This window comes from Furipterus horrens, unplaced genomic scaffold (assembly GCF_987537825.1).
Source record: "Furipterus horrens unplaced genomic scaffold, mFurHor1.1.pri manual_scaffold_3, whole genome shotgun sequence".
NCBI lineage: Eukaryota > Metazoa > Chordata > Mammalia > Chiroptera > Furipteridae > Furipterus > Furipterus horrens.
This window is the reverse complement of record NW_028327173.1, coordinates 134,783,151-134,803,941: the sequence shown is the minus strand read 5'-3', so window position 1 is coordinate 134,803,941 and position 20,791 is coordinate 134,783,151. Positions and strand designations below refer to the sequence as shown.

At 44.3% G+C, this 20,791-nt stretch overlaps 1 protein-coding gene and 1 long non-coding RNA gene across 2 annotated transcripts; both read right to left on the bottom strand.

The window, feature by feature from the left end:
* Window positions 1–4,228: 4,228 nt before the first annotated feature.
* On the bottom strand, window positions 4,229–6,027 carry LOC150015976 (zinc transporter ZIP2-like). Its single transcript, XM_090271868.1, has 4 exons — window positions 5,913–6,027; window positions 5,585–5,715; window positions 5,301–5,351; window positions 4,229–4,861 (listed from the first exon to the last, which is right to left on the bottom strand). The coding sequence occupies exons 1-4, from the start codon at window positions 6,025–6,027 to the stop codon at window positions 4,229–4,231; spliced, it is 930 nt and encodes a 309-aa protein (XP_090127994.1).
* Window positions 6,028–8,033: 2,006 nt separating this feature from the next.
* On the bottom strand, window positions 8,034–9,126 carry LOC150015975 (uncharacterized). Its single transcript, XR_016510021.1, has 3 exons — window positions 9,097–9,126; window positions 8,379–8,429; window positions 8,034–8,120 (listed from the first exon to the last, which is right to left on the bottom strand). It is a non-coding gene; the product is annotated as an uncharacterized LOC150015975 (long non-coding RNA).
* Between the last annotated feature and the right edge of the window lie 11,665 nt (window positions 9,127–20,791).

Below are 20,791 nucleotides of genomic sequence, written 5' to 3'. Positions count from 1 at the left end.
GCACCAGTTTTATTCTTTGTCTCAGTGTGCCTGCATCATGCCCCTTTCCTACCTTGTCCCTGCCCAACTCTCACATTCTCCTCTTCAGGTGCCATAAACCATAGGAGGGGCCTGTACAGCAGAGACACTTCACAAAATGTGGCTGCATAGTCATGGCCCCTATTCAGTAGACTGGATTGTCCTTGGTAGTATCTTCATGTTTTGGGAGAGGAGCTACTTAGGATTTCAGGGATGTTACCAACATCTTAAAGAAGGAAGGACAGAAAGCTGACTGAAGTGTCCAAGGGCATCTCGTGGCCGCCTTTTGGCAGGATCCTCTGTGGGGTCCCCTAGGTTTCATTTTAGGTGGTTCAATAAATCAGTGGACCACGCCTCATGCAGTTTCTAGAGGCCTTACTGGGTTACTCAGTTGATCCCAATTGAAGACTCCTTCAGGTGAGTCCCAGCAACCAGGATCTCCTCTCAGGAATTCCTCCTTCCATATGAATCCAAGAATGCGGGGAGTTAATTAGACTCTGTTTGTGGTTCTCTGAGAAGGTTCTAAACAAGTATAAACAATAATCATCAAGAGAACTTCAGATATTTCATGGCTGTTGCAGGCTGATTCTTGGGATCTCAAGGTCAAGAAGTAAAAACGAGAAGGCACTTTATGGTATTACTGGCCAGAGTACTGTGGATGGAATGCTACAAGGTCATTTGCTAGATTACTTTATAGAAACAGGCAATCACACATCCCCCCAGTGAAACTGAGCTGATGACCAACGCAGCTTGATGTCTAGGGCTGACATGTTGACGTGGATGTGGGGCATGGAACATGCTCTTGATTCTTGAGCATTTCATCACTCCCCAGGGACTGAGTCTATTTTGAATGCGTAGGCCAGGGTCAGAAGGGGTGAGGGCATTGGGTGAACACACACAGGGCAGGGAGCAGGTGCTTAAATGCCACAGTAAAGAAGAGAAACTGCATAACTGGAATCATTGGCCTACCTAGCTCCTAGGTAAACACAACATGAAGAAAAGGCAGAGAACTCCGACCAGTATGAGCCTCAGTTGCCAACAGCTCCTGCTGGGCGTTATGGAAGGGAAGGCAGGTCTTCTTAGCACACTAAACTGCAGATAACACTGCTGTGTTGGCAGGATAATCTTCGAAAGAGGGAGAAAAGCTCATTCCTGTGTACACATGTTATGGGGATGGTGTGTGAAATGGGTGGTGACTGTGAATCTCTCTCTCTCCTATAGGTGTCCCTGCAAAGAAACCCAAGAGTTAGGAAGAGGCAGAGATGCTCTGCTGGGAGCAAGGGAGAGGGGTTTGCTGTCCTTGACTGACCTCTCTACTTGTTGGTCCCAGACAGTCCAGGCGAGTCCATGGGGATGCAGTGCCCCCTTGTGGTTGGCATGGCTCTTCCTAACTCCCCAGTTCCCAGTTCCTTTCCTGAGTCTCCCATTGCTCTTGGGGAGTCTATGCAGTAGGTGCACAGGGAGGGCCAGACAACCGCTGTGTGTGGCTCCTGCCTATCCTCAAGATCACAGCTCAGAGACTCAGAGGAGAGGTTGGGATGACTTCACAGAAGCTGAACCACAAACTCTTAACTTTTGTCTCTGTTTCAGCCTTAGAACTCCTGTTTCTCTCTTCCTCTCATTCTCAAGGAATGTGTTTCCCTGATTTTAGGGATATTAATCCAAGATAGTCAAGAGAGGTTCCATGGGAAGGAGAATGAAACTGAAGAATACAGTGATGAGAGCCTTGAGGTGTCAGCTTGAAAACTCATGGAGAGGTTTTAAAGGGCAATCCTCCGAAGGTACACACACAGTGCAACTAGCAGGACGGGTGGATGTTAAGCTTTAGAGCGCTCCTTGCAGAGACCCTGCAGGCTGGTTGTGTTCCTCAACCAAAGACCACAGCTCTTAGTGGACAGATCTCTAGAGTTTCCAGCATGGCTGTTACTTAGCCCCAGGGTGTTGCACCATTCTTTGCTGCTCTGTCCTAACCCTGCCCACATCTCCCCTACCCCCGTCTATTAAACTTGCCTCAATTATCCAATGTGCTCTCTGCTTTCTCTGGAGACCCTAACATATGAGACAGGAGGTACAGGTAAGGTAAAGGTGGGTGAGTAAAGGTAAGAAGAGAATCTATACGTTGAGCTTTTCTTAGCATCACAGAAACATGGGTTTGAAGCCCAGTTAGTTATGTGGTCAAGTTATTTAACTTTGGAGTGTATTTCCCTGGACTTACAATGGGGATAACACCTCTCTGGCAGTGTTGGGAAGGGAAGGTAATACATGTGGAAGTGACAGCAGAGTGCCTGGCAAATGGCGATGCTCAGTGTGTAAACTTGTTACGACAACATCCCGGGCCCTGTTTGAGTGTTTACATGTGAGTGAATTTAATAGTGAAGGGAAGCAGAATAGGATGGTGCTTCAGGGAAATTATTTCCTGCTTCAGATGTTTTTATTTAGTTTGCCTTTAGCTTGGCTTTTTACTGATCCCTGGCTGTGGAAGCTGGGCTGGTGATGAGGTTTATAGATCCTAATTTGCGGGGAGGGGGGTGGGATGGACAGAAGACAGGAATGAAATGAGATGAGAGACCTTGCCCATGTTAAGGCCACTTGGGCTTCAACACGGAAAGTATTCGAAGGGGCAAATGGGTGAGTGTGCCTGGGCACGGCTTCCCCTCCCTGCCTCTCCTCCGAGCTGGAGACACTCCTCCCTCCCACGGGTCAGGGGCTGGGCCACAGTCATCCCACTCCACCTCAATTCCAGATACTCGGTTTTTGTATTTGTGCAGTTTTTAAGAGAAGCAACACATTGTAGGGGTTACTCACGTGAAAGATAAATGGTCCAGCGGGGAGGGGCCAGAGGCATAGCGGCAGGAAGGGCAGGCAGAAGGAAAGCCATCACGTCATGGCAGAGCCAGGTAATCGCCCTTGGAATCTATCTGGTGCCTTTCTCCCTTTTCAAACTCTTCTTCTTCTCCTTCTCCTTCTCCTTCTCCTTCTTCTTCTTCTTCTTCTTCTTCTTCTTCTTCTTCTTCTTCTTCTTCTTCTTCTTCTTCTTCTTCTTTTCTTAAAGGTTTTATCTATTTATTTTTAGAGAGAGGGAAGGGAGAAAGAAAAACATCAATGTTGATCGGTTGCCTTTCACATCCCCCAGCTGGGGACCTGGCCTGCAACCCAAGCATGTGCCCTGACTAGGAACCAAACCAGTGACCTTTCTGTTCGTAGGCCTGTGCTCAATCTACTGAACCTACCAGCCAGGGCTCTTTTCCTTTTTTTCAATTGAAAAAAAAATTTTTTTTTAATTACAGTTGACATACAATATTATATTAGTTTCAGCATGTGTACACATTGTCATTAGACATTTATATAACTTGCAAAATCTAGTACCGTAAATCTAGTATCCATTTGACACTGTATAAATTATTCTGTTATTGATGATATTCCCTGTGCTGCACTTCACCTCCCCAAACACAGCGCTTCTTAATCTCACAGAACAAGGCAGCTAGAAGGAGACAGAGGCTCAAAGAGCAATCATGTCCCCAAGGCCACACAGGGCTCAGAGTGAAAAATAGAAACCAGACGGAAGTAGGCTCCTTGGATCCTGATGGACAAGAGTCTGTTGGACACGTGGGTGGCTGATAATAGGTACTGGGAGTGGGGTGGGTGTGGTTAGTGTAGGAAATGGTCTAGATCCTCATGCTTTCTGCTTTCAAACCTCCTCTTCTCTCAACACATGCAGGAAAGGTGAGAGGTGTTGGAATTTCAGCAATGCTCCCATGTCTGGGGGGCATGGCTGCAAACGACAAAATGGCTGGGGGGCCCCATTCCAGAAGAGAAGACTGCATCCAACACTCACCCATGCTGCTCCCCACTCCACCGGCAGCTCTTATGTAACCGGAAGGAATGAAGTATAGCATGGTTGAAGGGGGAGGGGAAAACAGACACTTTATTACACATAGTAGCAAAAATGGAACAAGAGTCAAATCTGCAGTGATGGTCTTCATACCAATTCTCCAGTGCATAAGCACTCAACTTAAACATCCTTTTCTGAGTCCTGGAGGGGCAATGGCATCTCATTAGGAAAATCTAGGATCCAGTCCATGGGAATGATGCCTAGTGAATGCCACTTAGTCTCGGTGAAGAAATGTCTGAGGGCCAAAGCCATCTGGGATGCATCTCCTGGTCATAAGGACATCATTCTAGAAGGGTCCACAGAAAAATCAGAAATCTCTCAGGCCCACAAGGCAATGAAAGCCATGAAGGCAAAACCAGCGACTACACAGCCCCACTTGACCAGAGGTGCCTCAGGACCAGCGAGCTCCCGGGGCAGAATTTCTAGGAAGGTGACATACAAGAAGGTGCCAGCTGCCACCCCATCTAACACAGCCTGGGCTAAGCCTCGGCCCCCTTCAGCGTCTCCTCCAGCCACAGCCAGCCCTAGAGCTAGGCCCAGCGGGGACATGAGAGCAAATGACAGTATGGAGAACACGGCCCATCGCGACCCAGTGCCTGTCTGCACCAGCCGCAGTCCTACCCCAAACACTACAAGCCCCTTGTGAGCCAGGACAGCGAGGCAGAGCTGCAGGGTGGCTGCTACTGTTGCCTGCAGCCCCACAGCCAGGCCTTCAAACACCGAGTGGAAGGAGAGGGAGAGCAAGAGGACGAGAGCTCGGAAGGGACTCCGTGAGGGTGAGGGCAGAGGTCCATGACTGTGGTGTCCGAGGACATGAATCCCATCCATTTCCACCTCCTGCACCTTCGGTCCTCCGTCGGCTCCAGGACAGCACTGCAATGCGAGCGACTCCAAAAGGAAGACGGAGAAGAAGCCCAGGGAGATGACAAGCTCTCCGTAGGGATAGTCCGTCTGGGAACAGAGAGAGGGGCTGTGGGTCGGGAAAGGAAGGAAGACAGTGCGGTGCGTGGAGGTGCGATGGGAGCCCGGAGAGAATGGAAGTGTGGGGCTAGAACATTGCAAAGGGTGGGGGAAGGAAGTCCCGAGGAGATGTGGACAGGCAACAGGAACACCAGAGGGGCTGAGGGACAGTGTCGGTAGGGTTGAAATATGGGAAAACAACGGGGAGCACATCTGGGGCCCAGGGAAAGAAGGAAAGAGCAAAGCAAGGGGTTTGCCTGGGGTTCCATAAACCCAAGAGGATTGGGTTGGCTCCTCCCTTCCCTAAAGTGTCCGAGCCGAGGAGCAGAGGGATTCCTGGTACGTATTCCACGTGTCCTCATCTCAAAGGGTCCGGGTATGAGGAGTCTGGTTCTCCTCACTCTCCAGGCTGGGGGTGAGAGGTACTTACATAAGCTGAACTGGCATCTCCAGAAGAATCTCCCTCACTCTCTGTCCCGTTCTAGGGAGAGAAAAGCAGCAATTAGTTGGGGATGGAGCAGCTCAGCTCCCTGTCCCTTCAGCTGCACTGCTTCCTTAAAGCGCAGTCTGACCTGCTGTCCTCATTCCACAGAGCATGGGAGCTGCCATCTTCCCCATTGCCCACCCATGCCCTTGGCTCCATCCCGTTCCCCCTTTCTCCCCTTGGCTCTGCTCATCCTTCCGGCCTCTCAGCCCTGCTGCGCAGCTGCTCACCTGCATCGTGAACTTCTGGATCTCCGATTCAATTCCCTGCAGCGCTTCAGCAGTCATGTGCATGAACCCCGCTCCCAGGAAAACACTGGCAGAAATGCATCCCAGGAGTCTGAGGACCCAGCGGTGATGACCTAATGAAAAGCAAGAGTGGCAATCCAGTTGGCAATGAATGATTAAATAAGACAGACAAAGATGACTGAAGAGCAACAGGCAGCACCCCACATCCCAGCTGGGGGTGGCAAAGAGAATCAGAGCAGGATGTCAGGATAGGGTGACGGGGCTGAAGGCAGATGTAGGTTATGGGGCCAAAGATGTGGAAGGGCTGTACCTGTGGCTGCCTCAATCTGGAACCATTTGAAGCTGATGGGAATAAGGCCACACACGAGGGTGAGAGCCAGCAGGGCAAACAGGCAGCCAATCTTTACTCCTAGAAGTGGCTCCATCCTTGGAGTACAGGATAAGCAGAGGCCTTGGGTGCCAAACAGAGTTACAAGCTTTGGAGCAGGTGTGGTGCCTTAGGTGTCAAAGCTGCGGTGTCCACTCCCCAAGTTTCAGGAGGCTGTTGGATCCTCTGTCTTGTGCTGCCTCTGCTTGTGCAGCCTTGCATAGCTTACTGCCTGCCCTCTGTGTGGCGGTCTCTCCCTGGGCTCACGCCTTCCTGAACTTGGAAACCAGGAACACCAGACTGCCTGCCAGTCACAGCCCTGTGCTCTATCTTTTTTTCAGTTCCATGAATAAGCCAAGGGCTGTCGACTGTCTTTAATTTATGCCTGGGGTGGGCCTAATCCAGTTTGTGGTAGCTACTCCCTAGCTGTTTTGTGTTGGGGACATCTGATCTAAGCCTTCCATACCCTCTCCACCCCCACCCAAGTCTTGTAGGTTGCTACGCTGATACCTGAACCATACCCTTTCAAAAGGGATTTGGGGCCTCCTGGGGGTAAGAAGGAGGTGGGACTGAGGACTGGTACTACTGCCACTCTGGGAACCAGTACATGTGGAGACTTCCCTTCCCTGTAACCCCAGACAAATAGGTCCAGGTATAGAAATGTCTCGTGGGGCTTTGAGATTTCCAGTATGACAACATTTGCTGGTACTCTCTTGAAAACTGAAGAGAATGTCATACAAAGGTAAGGTTGACTCCAGAAAGTAGGCATATAAAGTCATTATGATGTAGGGTGGTGGTTGGCAAACTAGGGCCTGTGGATCAGCTCTGATTGTGCCTGTTTCCTGATATATGTTGTAGGAGAGGGACTGAGAGTTTTAATATAAACAAAGTTGTTCTAGCTCTGAAACAGCAAGGCCTAGGGGAAAATAGAAACTAACCAAGCAAACTGAAGGACTTACCTGGACACATGGGGCTGGAGATGGAAGATTCAGTCCTGAAGGGATCAACTTTTGAGGCAAACTCTCTGGGAGCTGAGAACCCTGAAAGAGATGAAAGAAAAGGAAGGAGGGAGAAAAAACCAGAGGCTAAGCAGCCGCTATTCAGATGGCCTGTTTAACAACCTTGAGACCTGTCGGGCCAGTTCTCAGAGGGCTATGGGTAATTTTCCCCACTACCCCAGATTACTTCCCTGTGAAGTCCTGGCCTCTGGTAGAAGGAGCAGTATTCTTATAGGAGAGGGTGAGCTTGAGATTTGTGTGGGAAGAAAGGCATTGAAACTCTGAGGACTCACTTCCCTACAGCTGTGACAACTGACCTCTATATCTTTTAAGGATCACAAAATCCATTCTCATTCTTTGAAAACTTTTAATTGTATTAAAACCTCAAACAAATGAAGATATAGAGGCGTACCAGCACTCCCATCCTGGATACCAGGTAGCTGTAGCCTGGGCAGGCATGATACAAGCAAACTCTTGTTACATATCCTTGTCACCTCTCAGGGGACGGAGGAAGCTTGGACGGTGTGGTCACAGGTAGAAGATCTCCCCAGGAGCTGACGCGGGCACAGCGATACAAATGCCTGTGAGACAGAGAGATCAATGCGGCTGATGGTTCCTGCCATCGCCCACTGATTTTGGTCACAGCCTCTGTACCTGCCATGCCGGCAGGCCGTGATCACAGCATGCTGCATATGCCCATCTGGACAGCACAGATGACAATGAACATGGCGTGGCCTTTTGAGGACAGGCTGAGTGATCCGGGGCCAGCGATTAGCCTGCTCGGGAGACCCCCGGGCAAGGATTACCATTGAGAACTTTTTCTCCTTTGGCTTCTTGTTCTGAGGTAAGGAGAGAGAGGCTGTTTTGGGGAGAAAGATTTGGTAAAAATATGTTTTGACCCCCATTTGTGCAGCCCTTTTCATATTCCATGTCATGCACATCCAGGCCCTACAATCTCCAGGCTATTCTCTGAATTTTCCAACTCTTCGCACTCTGGTTTGTTTTCATCCTGATTTCCCAAGCTATTTCCTCCCCACTGTAATATTCCCAGGGTACATACCCAGCTGACGGGGATGGAATAGTAAGCCTGGGAAAAGCTACAGGCCAGGGGCTTAGAGGCTGTCAACTGGGGACAAGGAAGTTCATGGGGACTCTGTAAACACACCCAAAAAAACAAGAGGTAGGACAAAAAAAACCACAGATCATAAATGAAAACACTAAGAGTGGTAGGGTCAGGAAGGGCTAAGGATAAGGGAGCACAGGAGCAGGGGGCAGGGAGAGCGGGGAATCCACTAAGGAATCAGCCAGGGGCACACAGCAGTGCAGGGTGGCTTAGCTTTGCCCTCTCACTCGTGCTGGACACAGCTGAGCTCAGATCTTTGCATGCTGGGAAGGCAGAAGCAATACTCACTGGGGCAAAGACAAAACCAGGTCTAGGGTCCAGAGGTGACTTCTCCTTTCCCTGAAATCAAAGGGGAAAAAAACAAGTTAAGCTGGACCTCAGGGGTCTATTCTTATAAGTCAGTCTCTGCACTCAGTCAATTGAGGACTCCTTTAACATTCAATTCTGGCAATTTTTAACTATGTTCTTTGAGTTGAGCTGGCTGCTTCTCTAATACTCCAAACAAAGAACTTCTCTTTGCAGCAGGAGAAAGGCAGGGACTTGGCACATAGGATGGTGCTCTCCTTGTCAGCAACCTCCACTCTCAAAAAATCCCACTCCAGGATTCATGATTATATACTGGCTCATACAAGCACAAAGAGATGAAGTTTTTGGCTCAGCCACGTCCTAGGTCAGGGGTCAGCAAACTATTTTTTTATAAAAGGCGCAGAGAGTACCCAAAGTGGGTTTCTGTCCCAACTACTCAACTCTGCCATCTGTAGTGTGAAAGCAGCCACACACAACAGACACTCAAATAAGCCTGGCCCTACAAACACAGGTGGCAGGCCAGAGCTGATCCACAGGCCCTGGTTTGCCAACCACAACCCTACATCATAATGACTTTATATGCCTACTTCCTGAGAGTCACCCTTATCTTTGTAAGACAGTCTCTTCAGTTTTCAAGAGAGCACTAGTGAACTGGTGACCAATAAGTTGAAACTAGGGGGAGAAAGAGAAAGAACATTACCTTAAGGACCAGGTCCCTGGCTTCCATGAGCAGGTAGTGCCAACTTTTGTTCCATTCTCCACCAGTACCTGTTCACAAGGGGAGAAATGAGCAGAAGCCCTGAATTATATAAAAACATACAAAGGGAACCAACGTTTTGCAACCTGAAAGTTACCTTTATGAAATATTGATTTTAAGCTTTTAATTTTTTTTAAAGAAACAAAAAACTCAGAAAAAGCCTTTGACCCTCTTCTTTCCCGCCTAAGAGATTTAGATGGAAAGGCCTACTTTAGGAAGGGAATCTTAGGATGTTGCCTTAGCTTAATTTGAATTGAGTATAAGTAAGAGGGCTTCAGGCAGGGACCTGTTAGCTAGATCCTCCTTGTGTCCCATTATTTCTGACTTGTCTAACAAGAATATGCCTGCCATGTATGTTCTACTCTTCCTCAACTACTTGTAAATTGCCCATTTTCACTTCTAAAATCTAACACCCATTTCTCCACTTTTCTTCTTTGTCCAAAATGTCACATATACTCAATGCTGCCTCACCGTCTTCAGAATTTTTATGCATATGTGATTTCCCCATTTACATGTATTAAATTTTTGATTTTTGACTTTCTCCTGTTAATCTATCCATGTCAGTTTGATTAGTAGCCCAGCTAGAAGACCTTAGAAGGTGGGAGCAAAAGTATTAAAATTCTTAATCTCCCACACATGAACGTCAGTATCTCTGTAGGAGCATTCACAGATGGAATAGCAGTCCTAAGGGAAATGGCATTGTATATGAGATGGAGATGGTGACCCTAAAAGAGGTACAAAGGAATCTATGAGGAGGAAAACAGATCAAGTATGAAGACAAGCTCCAACGAAGAGAAGGAAAAGAATGAAACCCATGAAGCTGCTTTAAAACTGGAAGGGAAAAAGAGATTTGAACTCATCAGAAAATCACTTGTCTTGCACCACAAGGTTTGGACCACCTCAGTGCGGTCAGCCTTGCTGGGCAGCTCACTTAGGGAAAAGGCTGATACCACCACATTGAACTGCACCTGAAGACCAAGACAAGGAACATGACAGACCCGCCATCACCCCCTTCCAAGAGCACAATAAAGTTCTACCTCCCTACATTTCTTCTGCTGTCTTTTATCTTCCCAATGCTGCACTGCAAAGCTTTGGCCACAGTTTTCCATCTGCCAAATTTCCGCATTTAGCATACTCTACACATTGCCACTTGCCTTGGGTGATACAGGTAGAAACTGTCTAAAAAAGACACCTGGAACATATGGCTCCCATATTCTGAACCACCTGTGGAGGAAGACAGAGATGTGGCAACTATGAATGTATACGTATAAACTGAAGTTATATCCTGCTAAGAAACATGGCCCCAAGAATAAAGAAAAATGGTAGATGTGAGTCAGATAAAGGAGGGCGAAGGTTTCAAAATAGGCCTTCCCAAGATGAGCCACTTCGACATGTGGATTGTTTTGAGCAGATGACACTCAAGACTGGGTTCAAGAGAAACTTTTACCTTTCCTTTAAACAATTTAAATTGGGCGTCTTGTCCACAATAAGAGCTATTACCAGCAATAACGTTTTTATGACCTATTTATAGGGCAGGGCAAACTTCTAATGACTGACCATCTGCTCTTTTCATCTATCTGAGGAGTTTCCTCCTTCCCTCTTAAGCCTCAGGACACCTTTCCTCATTCTTTAGCTGTTGGTCATGTATACCTCATTTTACCTATCTGTTTCTGAATTTCTCCTGTTTGTAGGGTTCCAGTACATATGTATGTAATTAAATTTCATTTTATTTTCTTGTTAACCTGACTCATGTCAATTTAATTGTCAGACCAGCTGATAGAACCTAGAAGGGTAGAGGAAAATTTTTTCCACCCTCACAAGGGTAAACATATATTAAAGATACCAAGAGAATTTTGGGTCACCTGTCATCTTAATCTTAGACAACCTATCCACTTGAAATGTGCATTAAGTTGTATCTTTAGGAAAACTTTACTGAGGAAGATCAGGCACTGTAGACCAGGAGACCATTTTTTTCTCTTGCTGCCGTGGTTTCCTGGGAAATATTGGGTTGCTCCTGCTCTGAATCAGGGTCCAGGGTGAACCCAGCAAGAGTATGGTTCTCCTGAGGGGGGAAGTGGTGGATGTGGAGCTGATTACCTGGGGTGGCCTGAGATACAGCTGAAAGGAGAGCCTGACTCTTAGGATAGGGGCAAAGCTACTGCTTGGATAAAATGGTATAGCATTAAGGCCAAAGGGAGAGACTTTGACCTCTGTGTAGCTTTGGGGTAAGACTTATGCCATAAGCTATAAGAACATTTGGATTCTCAAGTTTATGAGACTTGGTGGTAAAATTGATGTTTACAGGAGCCATGGAAGGCTGACACTCAAAGCCCAAGTTTTAGGAAGTAGTAGCGTAAGTAGATATGAAGTTGACCTTGTCAGATTTGTTCAGTTTCTCCTGAGCATAAGTTACTTTAACAGAAGGTGCTTCTAGAAGCAGCATTTTTTTCTAAGCAACCTGGTTAAACTCAGAAAGTTACATATAACATCTTGTAGCCATAAATAAAGAGTGCTTCCTGTCTTTCACCCAAGGCTACTGTAAGATGTAACAGAAATAATGGGTTTTGAATGAAAATTCTCAATAACTACTGTGCATTATTAAAGTGACTCACTTTATGAAGATAAGAAAGTTATCATGCTACTGACATACCTGAGTTATAAAAACAGTTGAGGGTAAGTTACTCTCATAAATTGAGATGTGTAAGCTTCCAGATATATGTATTAAATCTCTTTGAAAATTTAGAACTGCAGATTCAATTTGGAATCAAAGAGCAAGACACAGCAAGTGAATTTGCCCCACCCCCATTTCTCCCTGAATAATATTTAAATTGAATAGGCAAAGTTGGTGTATTATTTTCTCATCCATCTATTGGTTTGGAAAGGACTTTCACAAACTTTTTCCAGGAATTAGACAAATGACCATAATGAAATTTCCCAAATCATGTCCAAGCCTGAGGCTGCTTCCAGTAATGACTGGGTATGGAAGGGAGATGAGACTCTTCTGATAAGGCACTAGGTTTGAGGACTCTCCAGTGACCTTGCCAAACAGTCCTGAGAATTGCACAGCAATCCAGCACATTTTTGACTTTCCTTTCATCTCTGCTTCACTTGGGGTCAGGATAGCATTACAGTCTGATGGCTATCTCAGCCTCTTCTTGCCCCCTTCCCATGTTCTCTTCTGTCTTGGCTTCTGTTTTTCAGAATCACACATGATTGAAACCATGAGGGTAGATTAATTATTGGAGGAGAGTCATGGAATGACAAAATGTAAGATCCAATAAGACATACTTACAGAGCATGAATATGCAGGGAGTGAGTAGAGAGTAGCAGGGGGGAAAGCTAAAAGTTGTGGTTAGATAAACAGGCAAACAACCAAGAAAAGTGGTGTTTCAGAATGAGCCATTACTGAGTGTGTTTCATTCTGGAGTTTTTCTAAGCATGAGGAAAATTTAAAACTTACCAAGAAGAAACAATAACACTTCTGAAATTAGAGAAAGAAAAAAAGAGAGCAGTTGAGGTCAGAAATGGTGTTAACTGGCTTTTTAAAAATTCAATACTTAGCCCTGGCTGGTGTGGCTCAGTGGATTGAGTGCTGGTCTCTGAACAAAAGGGTCACCTGTTCAATTCCCAGTCAGGGAACATGCCATATAGAAGTTGTATAGTAGTGTAGATGGATAGATAATATTCTTGCCCTAATCATGGGAATTAATGTAGAAATAGTTAAACTAAAATAAAAAATCTTTGCAACATGGACAAGAACAGAGTTACTGAAAGTTACTTTAAAGAGAGAAAAGGGCAGCTAGACAATCTAAGATAGAATATGTCAAACAGAAATGAAATCAGAAACAGAAACAAAACAAATAAAGTCACAGAGCCCAATTATTCTAGTGTTCATTCAAGGAACAACAAGCAGAGAGAGACCTGTTATAGTCAGTATTACGTGCCAACTTGCAAAGGCCATGGGATGTTCAGATATCTGGTCAAACGTTATTCTAGGCGAGTCTGGGAGGGTGCTTTGGAATGAGAGTAACTTTTATTCTTTATACCTGGGCTTCTTTCATTCGGGCCCTGTGCTGAGAGCTGGGGATGAGAGTAGGTCAAGACAGACACTGTTTCTGTCCCCCACTGTCAGAGAGAGAAGAAAAAGAATTAAGCAATCAAGATGAACTGGATTTCACTTTTGTTTCTTCATGGTAAAAGTAATTTACTTATTATTTTTGACTTTAAATAATTTTTTATTTTTCATTTACAGTTGACATACAATATTATATTAGTTTCAGGTGTACGACCTAGTGATTAGACATTATATAACTTACTAAGTTATCACCCTGATAAACCTAGTACCTATTTGACACCATACATAGTTATGACAATATTATTGACTGTATTCCCTATGCTGTACTATATATACCCATGACTATTCTGAAATACCAGTTTATACTTCTTTTTTATAAATTCTCACCTGAGGATATGTTTATTGATTTTTAGAAGGGTTGAAGGGAAAGAGAGAGAGAGAAACATTCATGTGAGAGAGAAACATCAATCAGTTGTCTCCTGTACATTTCCCAACCGGGGATTGAACCTGCAACCTAGGTATGTGCCCTAATCACAACGTTTTATTTTGGTGCATGGGACAATGCTCCAACCAACTGAGCCACCTGCCAGGGCTGTATTTCTTAATTTTCTTAACTCCTTCACCGTTTTTACCCAACACCTCAACCCCCCTCCCATCTCAAAGAAGACCCTTAAGATTTCCTGTAATACTGGTGAACTACTCCCTTTAGCATTTTCTTGTCTGGAAAACTCCATCTCTCCTTCAATTCTAAATGATAGGTTTGCTGCTTAGAGTAATCTTGGTTGTAGGTCCTTCTTTTTATCACTTTGAATCTTTTGTGCCAGTCCCTTCTGGCCTGTAAAGTTTCTGTTGAGAAATCAGCTGACAGTCTTATGGGAGCTTCTTAAAGATAACTAATTGCTTTCTATTGCTGTTTTTAAGATTCTCTTTGTGTGTAATGTTTGACATTTTAATTAAGATGTGTCTTGGTGTGGCCCCCTTTGGGTTTGTCTTGTTTGGGAATCTCCTGGACTTGTATGTCTATTTCCTTCACCAGGTTAGAGAAGTTTTCTGTCACTATTTTTTCATATTGGTTTTCAATTATTCACTTCCTATCTCCTCCTTCTGGCCCCCTATGTTGTGAATACTAGTACACTTAAGGTTGTCCCAGAGGCTCCTTATACTGTCTTCATTTTTCTTAATTCTTTTTTCTTTTTGTTGTTCTGATTGGGTGTTTTCTGCTTCCTTATCTTCCAAACCTCTGATTTTATCCTCTGCCTCATTTACTCCCCTATTGATTCCTTGTAACATATGCTTCGTTTTAGTTAATGTATGCTTCATTTTAGTTAATGCATTCTTCATTTCAGAGTGGCTCTTTTTTATATTTTCTAGTTTAGTGTTCTTTTTAAATTTATTATTATTGTTTTTCTATTACAGTTGTCCCACTGTTTCCCCCATTGCTCACCCCCGCACTCAGCCCACCCCCTCTCCCACAGTCAATCCCCACCCCGTTGTCTATGTCCATGAGTTATTTATACTGGTTCCTTTATTAAACCCTTCCCCTACTTAATCCTCTGCCCTCCCTCACCCCCTTCCCCCTGATAACTGTTTCTCTGTTCCTTGTTTACATGCCTATGGTTCAATTTTTTTTTATTTGTTGTGTTGTTCATTAGTCTCTTGTATTAGGTGATAGCATAAGGTATTTTTCTTTTGTTGCCTGGCTTATTTCGCTAAGCATAATTCTCTCTAGTTCCATCCATGTTGTTGCAAATGGCAGAAGTTCCTTCTTTCTTTCTGCTACATAGTACTCCATTGTGTAAATGTGCCACAGTTTTTTGATACACTCATCTACTGATGGGCACTTAGGCTGTTTCCAGTACTTGGCTATTGTAAACAGCACTGCTATGAACATAGAGGTGCATAAGTTCTTTTAAATTGGGGTTTCAGGATTCTTCAGGTATAATCTTAGCAGTGGAATCGCTGTTTCAAATGGCAGTTCCATTTTTAGTTTTTTGAGGTAATTCCATACTGTTTTCCATAGTGGCTGCACCAGTCTGCATTCCCACCAACAGTGCAGTAGGGATCCCGTTTCTCCACATCCTCGCCAGCACTTGTTGTTTGTTGATTTGTTGATGATGGCCATTCTGACAGGTGTAAGGTGGTATCTCATTGTGGTTTTTATTTGCATCTCTCTGATGGCTAGTGATGTTGAGCATTCTTTCATATGCCTAGGGACCCTCTGTATATCCTCCTTGAAGAAATGTTTGTTCAGGTCCTTTGCCCATTTTTTAGTTGGGCTGTCCGTCTTCTTGAAGTTGAGATGTGTAAGTTTTTTATATATTTTATAGATCAGTCCCTTGTCTGAGGTATCATTGGCAAATATGTTTTCCCATATGGCTGGTTCCCTTTTCATCCTGCTGATGTTTCTTTCACTGAGCAGAAGCTCTTTAGTTTGATGTAGTCCCATTTGTTTATTCTTTTCTTTATTTCCTTTATCTTAGGAGATGTATCGGTGAAAATATTGCTATGTGGGATATCTGAAACTTTCCTGCCTATGTTTTCCTCTAGGACTTTTATGGTGGCATGTCATACACTTAAGTCTTTGATCCATCTTGAATTTATTCTGATGTGTGGTGTAAGTTGGTGGTCTAGTTTCATTTTTTTTTTGCATGTCCCTGTCCAATTCTCCTAGCACCATTTGTTGAAGAGGCTCTTCTCACTCCATTTTATGTTCCTTCCCACTATGTTGAATATTAGTTGACCATATAGACTGGGGTTTATTTCTGGGCTCTCTATTCTGTTCCATTGATCTATATGTCTGTTTTTATGCCAGTACCAGGCTGTTTTGATTACAGTGGCTTTATAGTATAGTTTGATGACAGGTATTGTGATTCTTCCTACTGTGTTCTTCTGTCTCAAGATTGCTGTGGCTATTCAGGGTCTTTTTAGTTCCGTATAAATTTTTGAAGTATTTGTTCTAGATCTGCAAAATATGTCACTGGTATTTTAATAGGGATTGCATTAATCTATAAATTGCTTTGGGCAGTATGGACATTTTAATGATGTTGGTTCTTCCCATCCATGAACATGGTATATGCTTCCATTTATTTATTTATTTTTATTTTTTTATTCTTTTTAATCCCTGCACCATTTTGCCATTTCTCCCTCTTCCCCCTCCGCTGATAACCCTCCAAATGATCCCCACACATATGATTCTGTTTCTATCTGGTTTGCTTAGTTGAATTTTGTTTTTATTTTTTTAGATTCAGTTATTGATAGTTGTGAGTTTGTTGTCATTTTAGTGTTCATAGTTTTGATCTTCTTTTTCTTAAGTAAGTCCATTTGACACTTCATATAATAAGGGCTTGGTGATGATGAACTCTTTAGCTTTATCTTGTCTGGGAAGCACTTCATCTGCCCTTCTATTCTAAATGATCGCTTTGCTGGATAGAGAAACCTTGGTTGTAGGTCTTTTCTTTTCATCACTTTGAATACTGCTTGCAAGTCCCTTGTTTCCTGCAGAGTGTCTTTTGAGAAATCAACTGATAGTCTTCTATCCACCCCTTTTAGGCAACTCTGCTTCTCTCTTGTTGCTTATGGGATTCTCTCTTTATCTTTCACCTTTGGTATTTTAATTATGATGTGTCATGGTGTGGTCCCCTCTGAGTCCATCTCACCTGGGACTTTCCATGCTTCCTGGATTTGTATGTCTATTTTCTTCTCAAAATTTGGGAAGTTTTCCTCCATTATTTTTTCACATAAGTTTTCAATTTCTTGTTCTTTCTCTTCTTCTGGTACACCCATGATTCAGATGTTGGCACGTTCAAAGTTTTCCCAGAGGTTCCCAAAACTCTCCTCATTGTTTTCAATTCTTGTTTCCTTATTCTGTACTCATTGACTGTTTTTATTTCCTTATGTTCCAAATCATTTATTTAAACCTCAGATTTCTTCCCTTCACCATTGGTTTTGGGTGGATTTTCTTTCATTTCACTTAGCATAGCCTTCACTTCTTCTCTTATGCATGTGCCATACTCAAGCATATCTGTCAAGCCTGTGAGCATCTTTATTACCAGTGTTCAAAAATCTGCATCTGTTAGGTTGGCTATCTCCTCGTCGCGTAATTCTCCCACTGGAACCTTGATCCATTCCCCATTTTGGGCCATACTTCTCTGTCTCCTCATCTTGACAGGCTCCTATGTTTGTTTGCCTCTGTGTCTTAGGTAGAGCTGTCGCTCCTGTTATGTTGTAAGGGGCGGAGCCTTAGGGATTCATCAGTACAGGATTACCTGTTTCACCACGTTATGGCACTATTTGTGGGGAAGGGGTCTGAGAGGGAACAATGTTGCTTGCCCAGCACTGGTTCCTTTTCCAGGCACTTCTAATACTTCTGTATGGGCATGGTGCCTCTCTAGCTGTTGCCCTGGCTGTCGTTCCCAGAGTGGATGGGTCTTTGAATGTTCTAGGTCTGTGGGGGCCCTTGAAACATGTGAACTTTGCTGAGAGACTGGCAATGTCTGCCTCCGCCCCAACCCCCACTGATTTGCCCTGTCAGAAGCAATGAGGCTTGGTTTTCCCCGGAGCTGGGACTGTGAGCTCTGTGGTCTGGTGACGAGCTGGGAACACTTCCCAGGTGTCCCTCCTGACTTTTTAAAACATGTAACTGTGCTTTCCTCTGGCCTGCCACTGCCGCTGCTACTGCCACCACCACACCACATCCTCTCCACCTGGCCCCGCCCCTTCTACCTGTCTGGATGAGGATTTCTTCTTTATATCTTTGTTTGTTGGACTTCCATGCAGTTCGATATTCTGGAACTTCTGTTTTTTTCTAGTTTTGAGGTATTTGTATTACTTCTTAGTTGTGGAGGGAGATGCAGCATGTCTGTCTATGCCTCCATCTTGGCCGCAAGTCCTAGATATTACATTTTCAATAGCAGCTTTTGTCAGGCCCAAACCTGCTTAGCTTTGGAGATGAGATGAGATCCTGTGTGTTCAGGGCAGTATGGCCTTCCACGCAAAAGGCTGCTTCCAGGATCCTTAAGAGCTAGTGCCTCTCATCCAGGCCCCTCTTCCGTTGGCTGCCCTCACTGTGCCCCGATCTGTTTACAGATGTAGTGGCTGTAGCTGCAGTCATAGATAGAGATGATGGGCCTCTCTAGTTTAGTTTTTATGTTTCCTGTTTTTTTTCTGTTCTTTCATTAAGGCCATATTTCTTTGTCTCATCATTTTGGCAGCCTCCCTATGTTAGTTTCCATGTATTAGGTAGAGCTGCTACATCTTCCAGGCTTGGTAGAGTGACTTTATATATTAGGTGTTCTGTAGGGTCCAGTGGTACAGCCTCTCTGATCATCCAAGATGGGCACTGCAGGTGCACCTCCCATGTGGGCTGTGTACACTCTTCTGTTGTAGATAAGGCTTAATGTCTGTTGGCATGGCAATGGGAGAGATTTACCCCCAGGCCAGTGAGCTTCAAGAATTGGTTGCAACCATTGTGGAGTATCAGCTACGTAGAGGCCAACCTCATGGAGCAAGACTTACATCAGCAAGGCCCTGGTACCCACTGATTCTGCCCCTTAAGTATGTCACTTGTCGAGAAGGCTCTGGGGCCTCCTGGGAGATGCAGGTCAAAGTCAGCCAGCACCTATGTCCTTCCTGGGGTCACCCAGCATGAGCTGCAAGGCCATCTCTAGATGGTTGCTACTTGTGCTAGAGTTGGAGATGCCCAAGAGAGGCCAAGCTGTGAACCAAGGTCTGCTGCTGTTAATGCCAGGCCTGGGGCCACTTAGTAAGAGGAATGGGTCACACTGAGGCCAGATGCTGCATGTTTGAAATATTTTAGAAAAGTTCAAAGCATGAGCCATGACAGGCTATTTGTATGAAAAAGTCACCAGAAACAGCTTAAGTGGGCCTTCCAGTTGAGAGGGCAGGGTCTTAGGGAATCACTAGGCTGGGCCAACAGTGTTAGCTAGGCTGATAGAATCTCAGATATGGTGTCTGTCTGCCAGTTCTGTGGCTCTGTTTGGGGAGGAGTTAAAAAAAGGAACAAAGCTGCCCCTCCAGCTCTCACTCTGATGCTATACAATTCAACTTCTCCTCATATGTCTCTGGTGCTTTTTGAGCTGCTGCTCTAATGCTGGTGCTCAGAGTGAGTCTGAGTGTCTGTGCATGGCCCTTTAAGAAGAGTGCCTAAGACTCCAGTAACTCTCTGTCTCACTCAGCCATAATTCTCATTGGTTTTTACAGACAGAAATTATGAGGAAATCTTTTCCTGGCACTGGAACCCTGGGCTGGAGGCCTGTTGTGGGGCTGGGACCCTTTGTTCTGAGAGTAACATTTAAATTGGTAAAAGAAATAGCCCTCTCTAATGTAAGTGGACCTTATTCAATCAGTTGAAGACCTGAGTAGAACAAAAAGACACTCTCCCTTGAATGAGAGTGAACTCTTCCTGCCTGACTGCCTTGAGTTTGACATCAGCCTTTTTCTTGCTTTTGTACTCAAACTCGAACTTTAGCTTCTGGGTCTTGAGCCTTCCTGCTTTCAGACTAGAACTTATACCATACTGCTCTTTGTTTCTCAGGCCTTTAAACTTGGACTACAACTCATATCATCAATTCTTTTGTGTCTCCAGCTTGCTCACTACGTATATTGAGAATTTCAACTTCCATAATGACATAATTATATGTGAGCTAATTCCTTATAATAAATCAACATTATCTATCTATCTATCTATCTATCTATCTATCTATCTATCTATCTTGATAGCCTGAAACTGCCAGCACTATAATAAAATTATGTTGCCACATCTTTTGTGTACACACACACACACACACACACACAGACACACACCACTATTCTATTGCTTTTGTCTCTCTGGAGAACCTTACTAAACAGAGTCTTTGCCAAATATACAGAGTGTAAGCTCCATATGTGCATCATTTATCTACATGAGCGTAATGGTCTATTAAAAGACTACTCTTATCTTACTGATTCTGCCTGTTAAATAATTTTTTTGAATTTTTATGAGAGTTTATTTTTGCCAAGCTGACAACATATGCCAGGGAGTAAGATCTCAAATGCTCCGGAGAATAACAGTTTTATAGCTTCTTTTATGCATTTGAAATTAAAGAGGGAACTAAGGAAGATTACATGGAGGTGGGAGAAACAAGGCAGGAATTGGATTACAGGATAGTTAACAAAATTATGTGCTCTCCTGAGGGTATCTATTTCAAAAGTGTGTTAACCTAGATGCACAGAAGTGATGGGCAGGGCTTGCTTAAGGCAAAGATAAACCTTTCACTATAAAGTTATAAGCCTGGGGTATGACTACCCACGATGACCTTCCCAGTTAGAAACATATGATCAGATCACTCTGTGAGGTTACTTTCCATAGAACCTTTAAATAAAAATCCATACTTTCCCCTTTTGGTCATAAATTCATTTGAAGGATGCATCGATGACTAACCTTTTGATCAGATAGTATGGCCTCACAGCACTAGGAAGACACATTGCTAGGAAATCTCAGTATAAACATTGTCTTATTGATGATGGTGAATAGGACAATACTATAAACATGGGATCGTTGAGGAT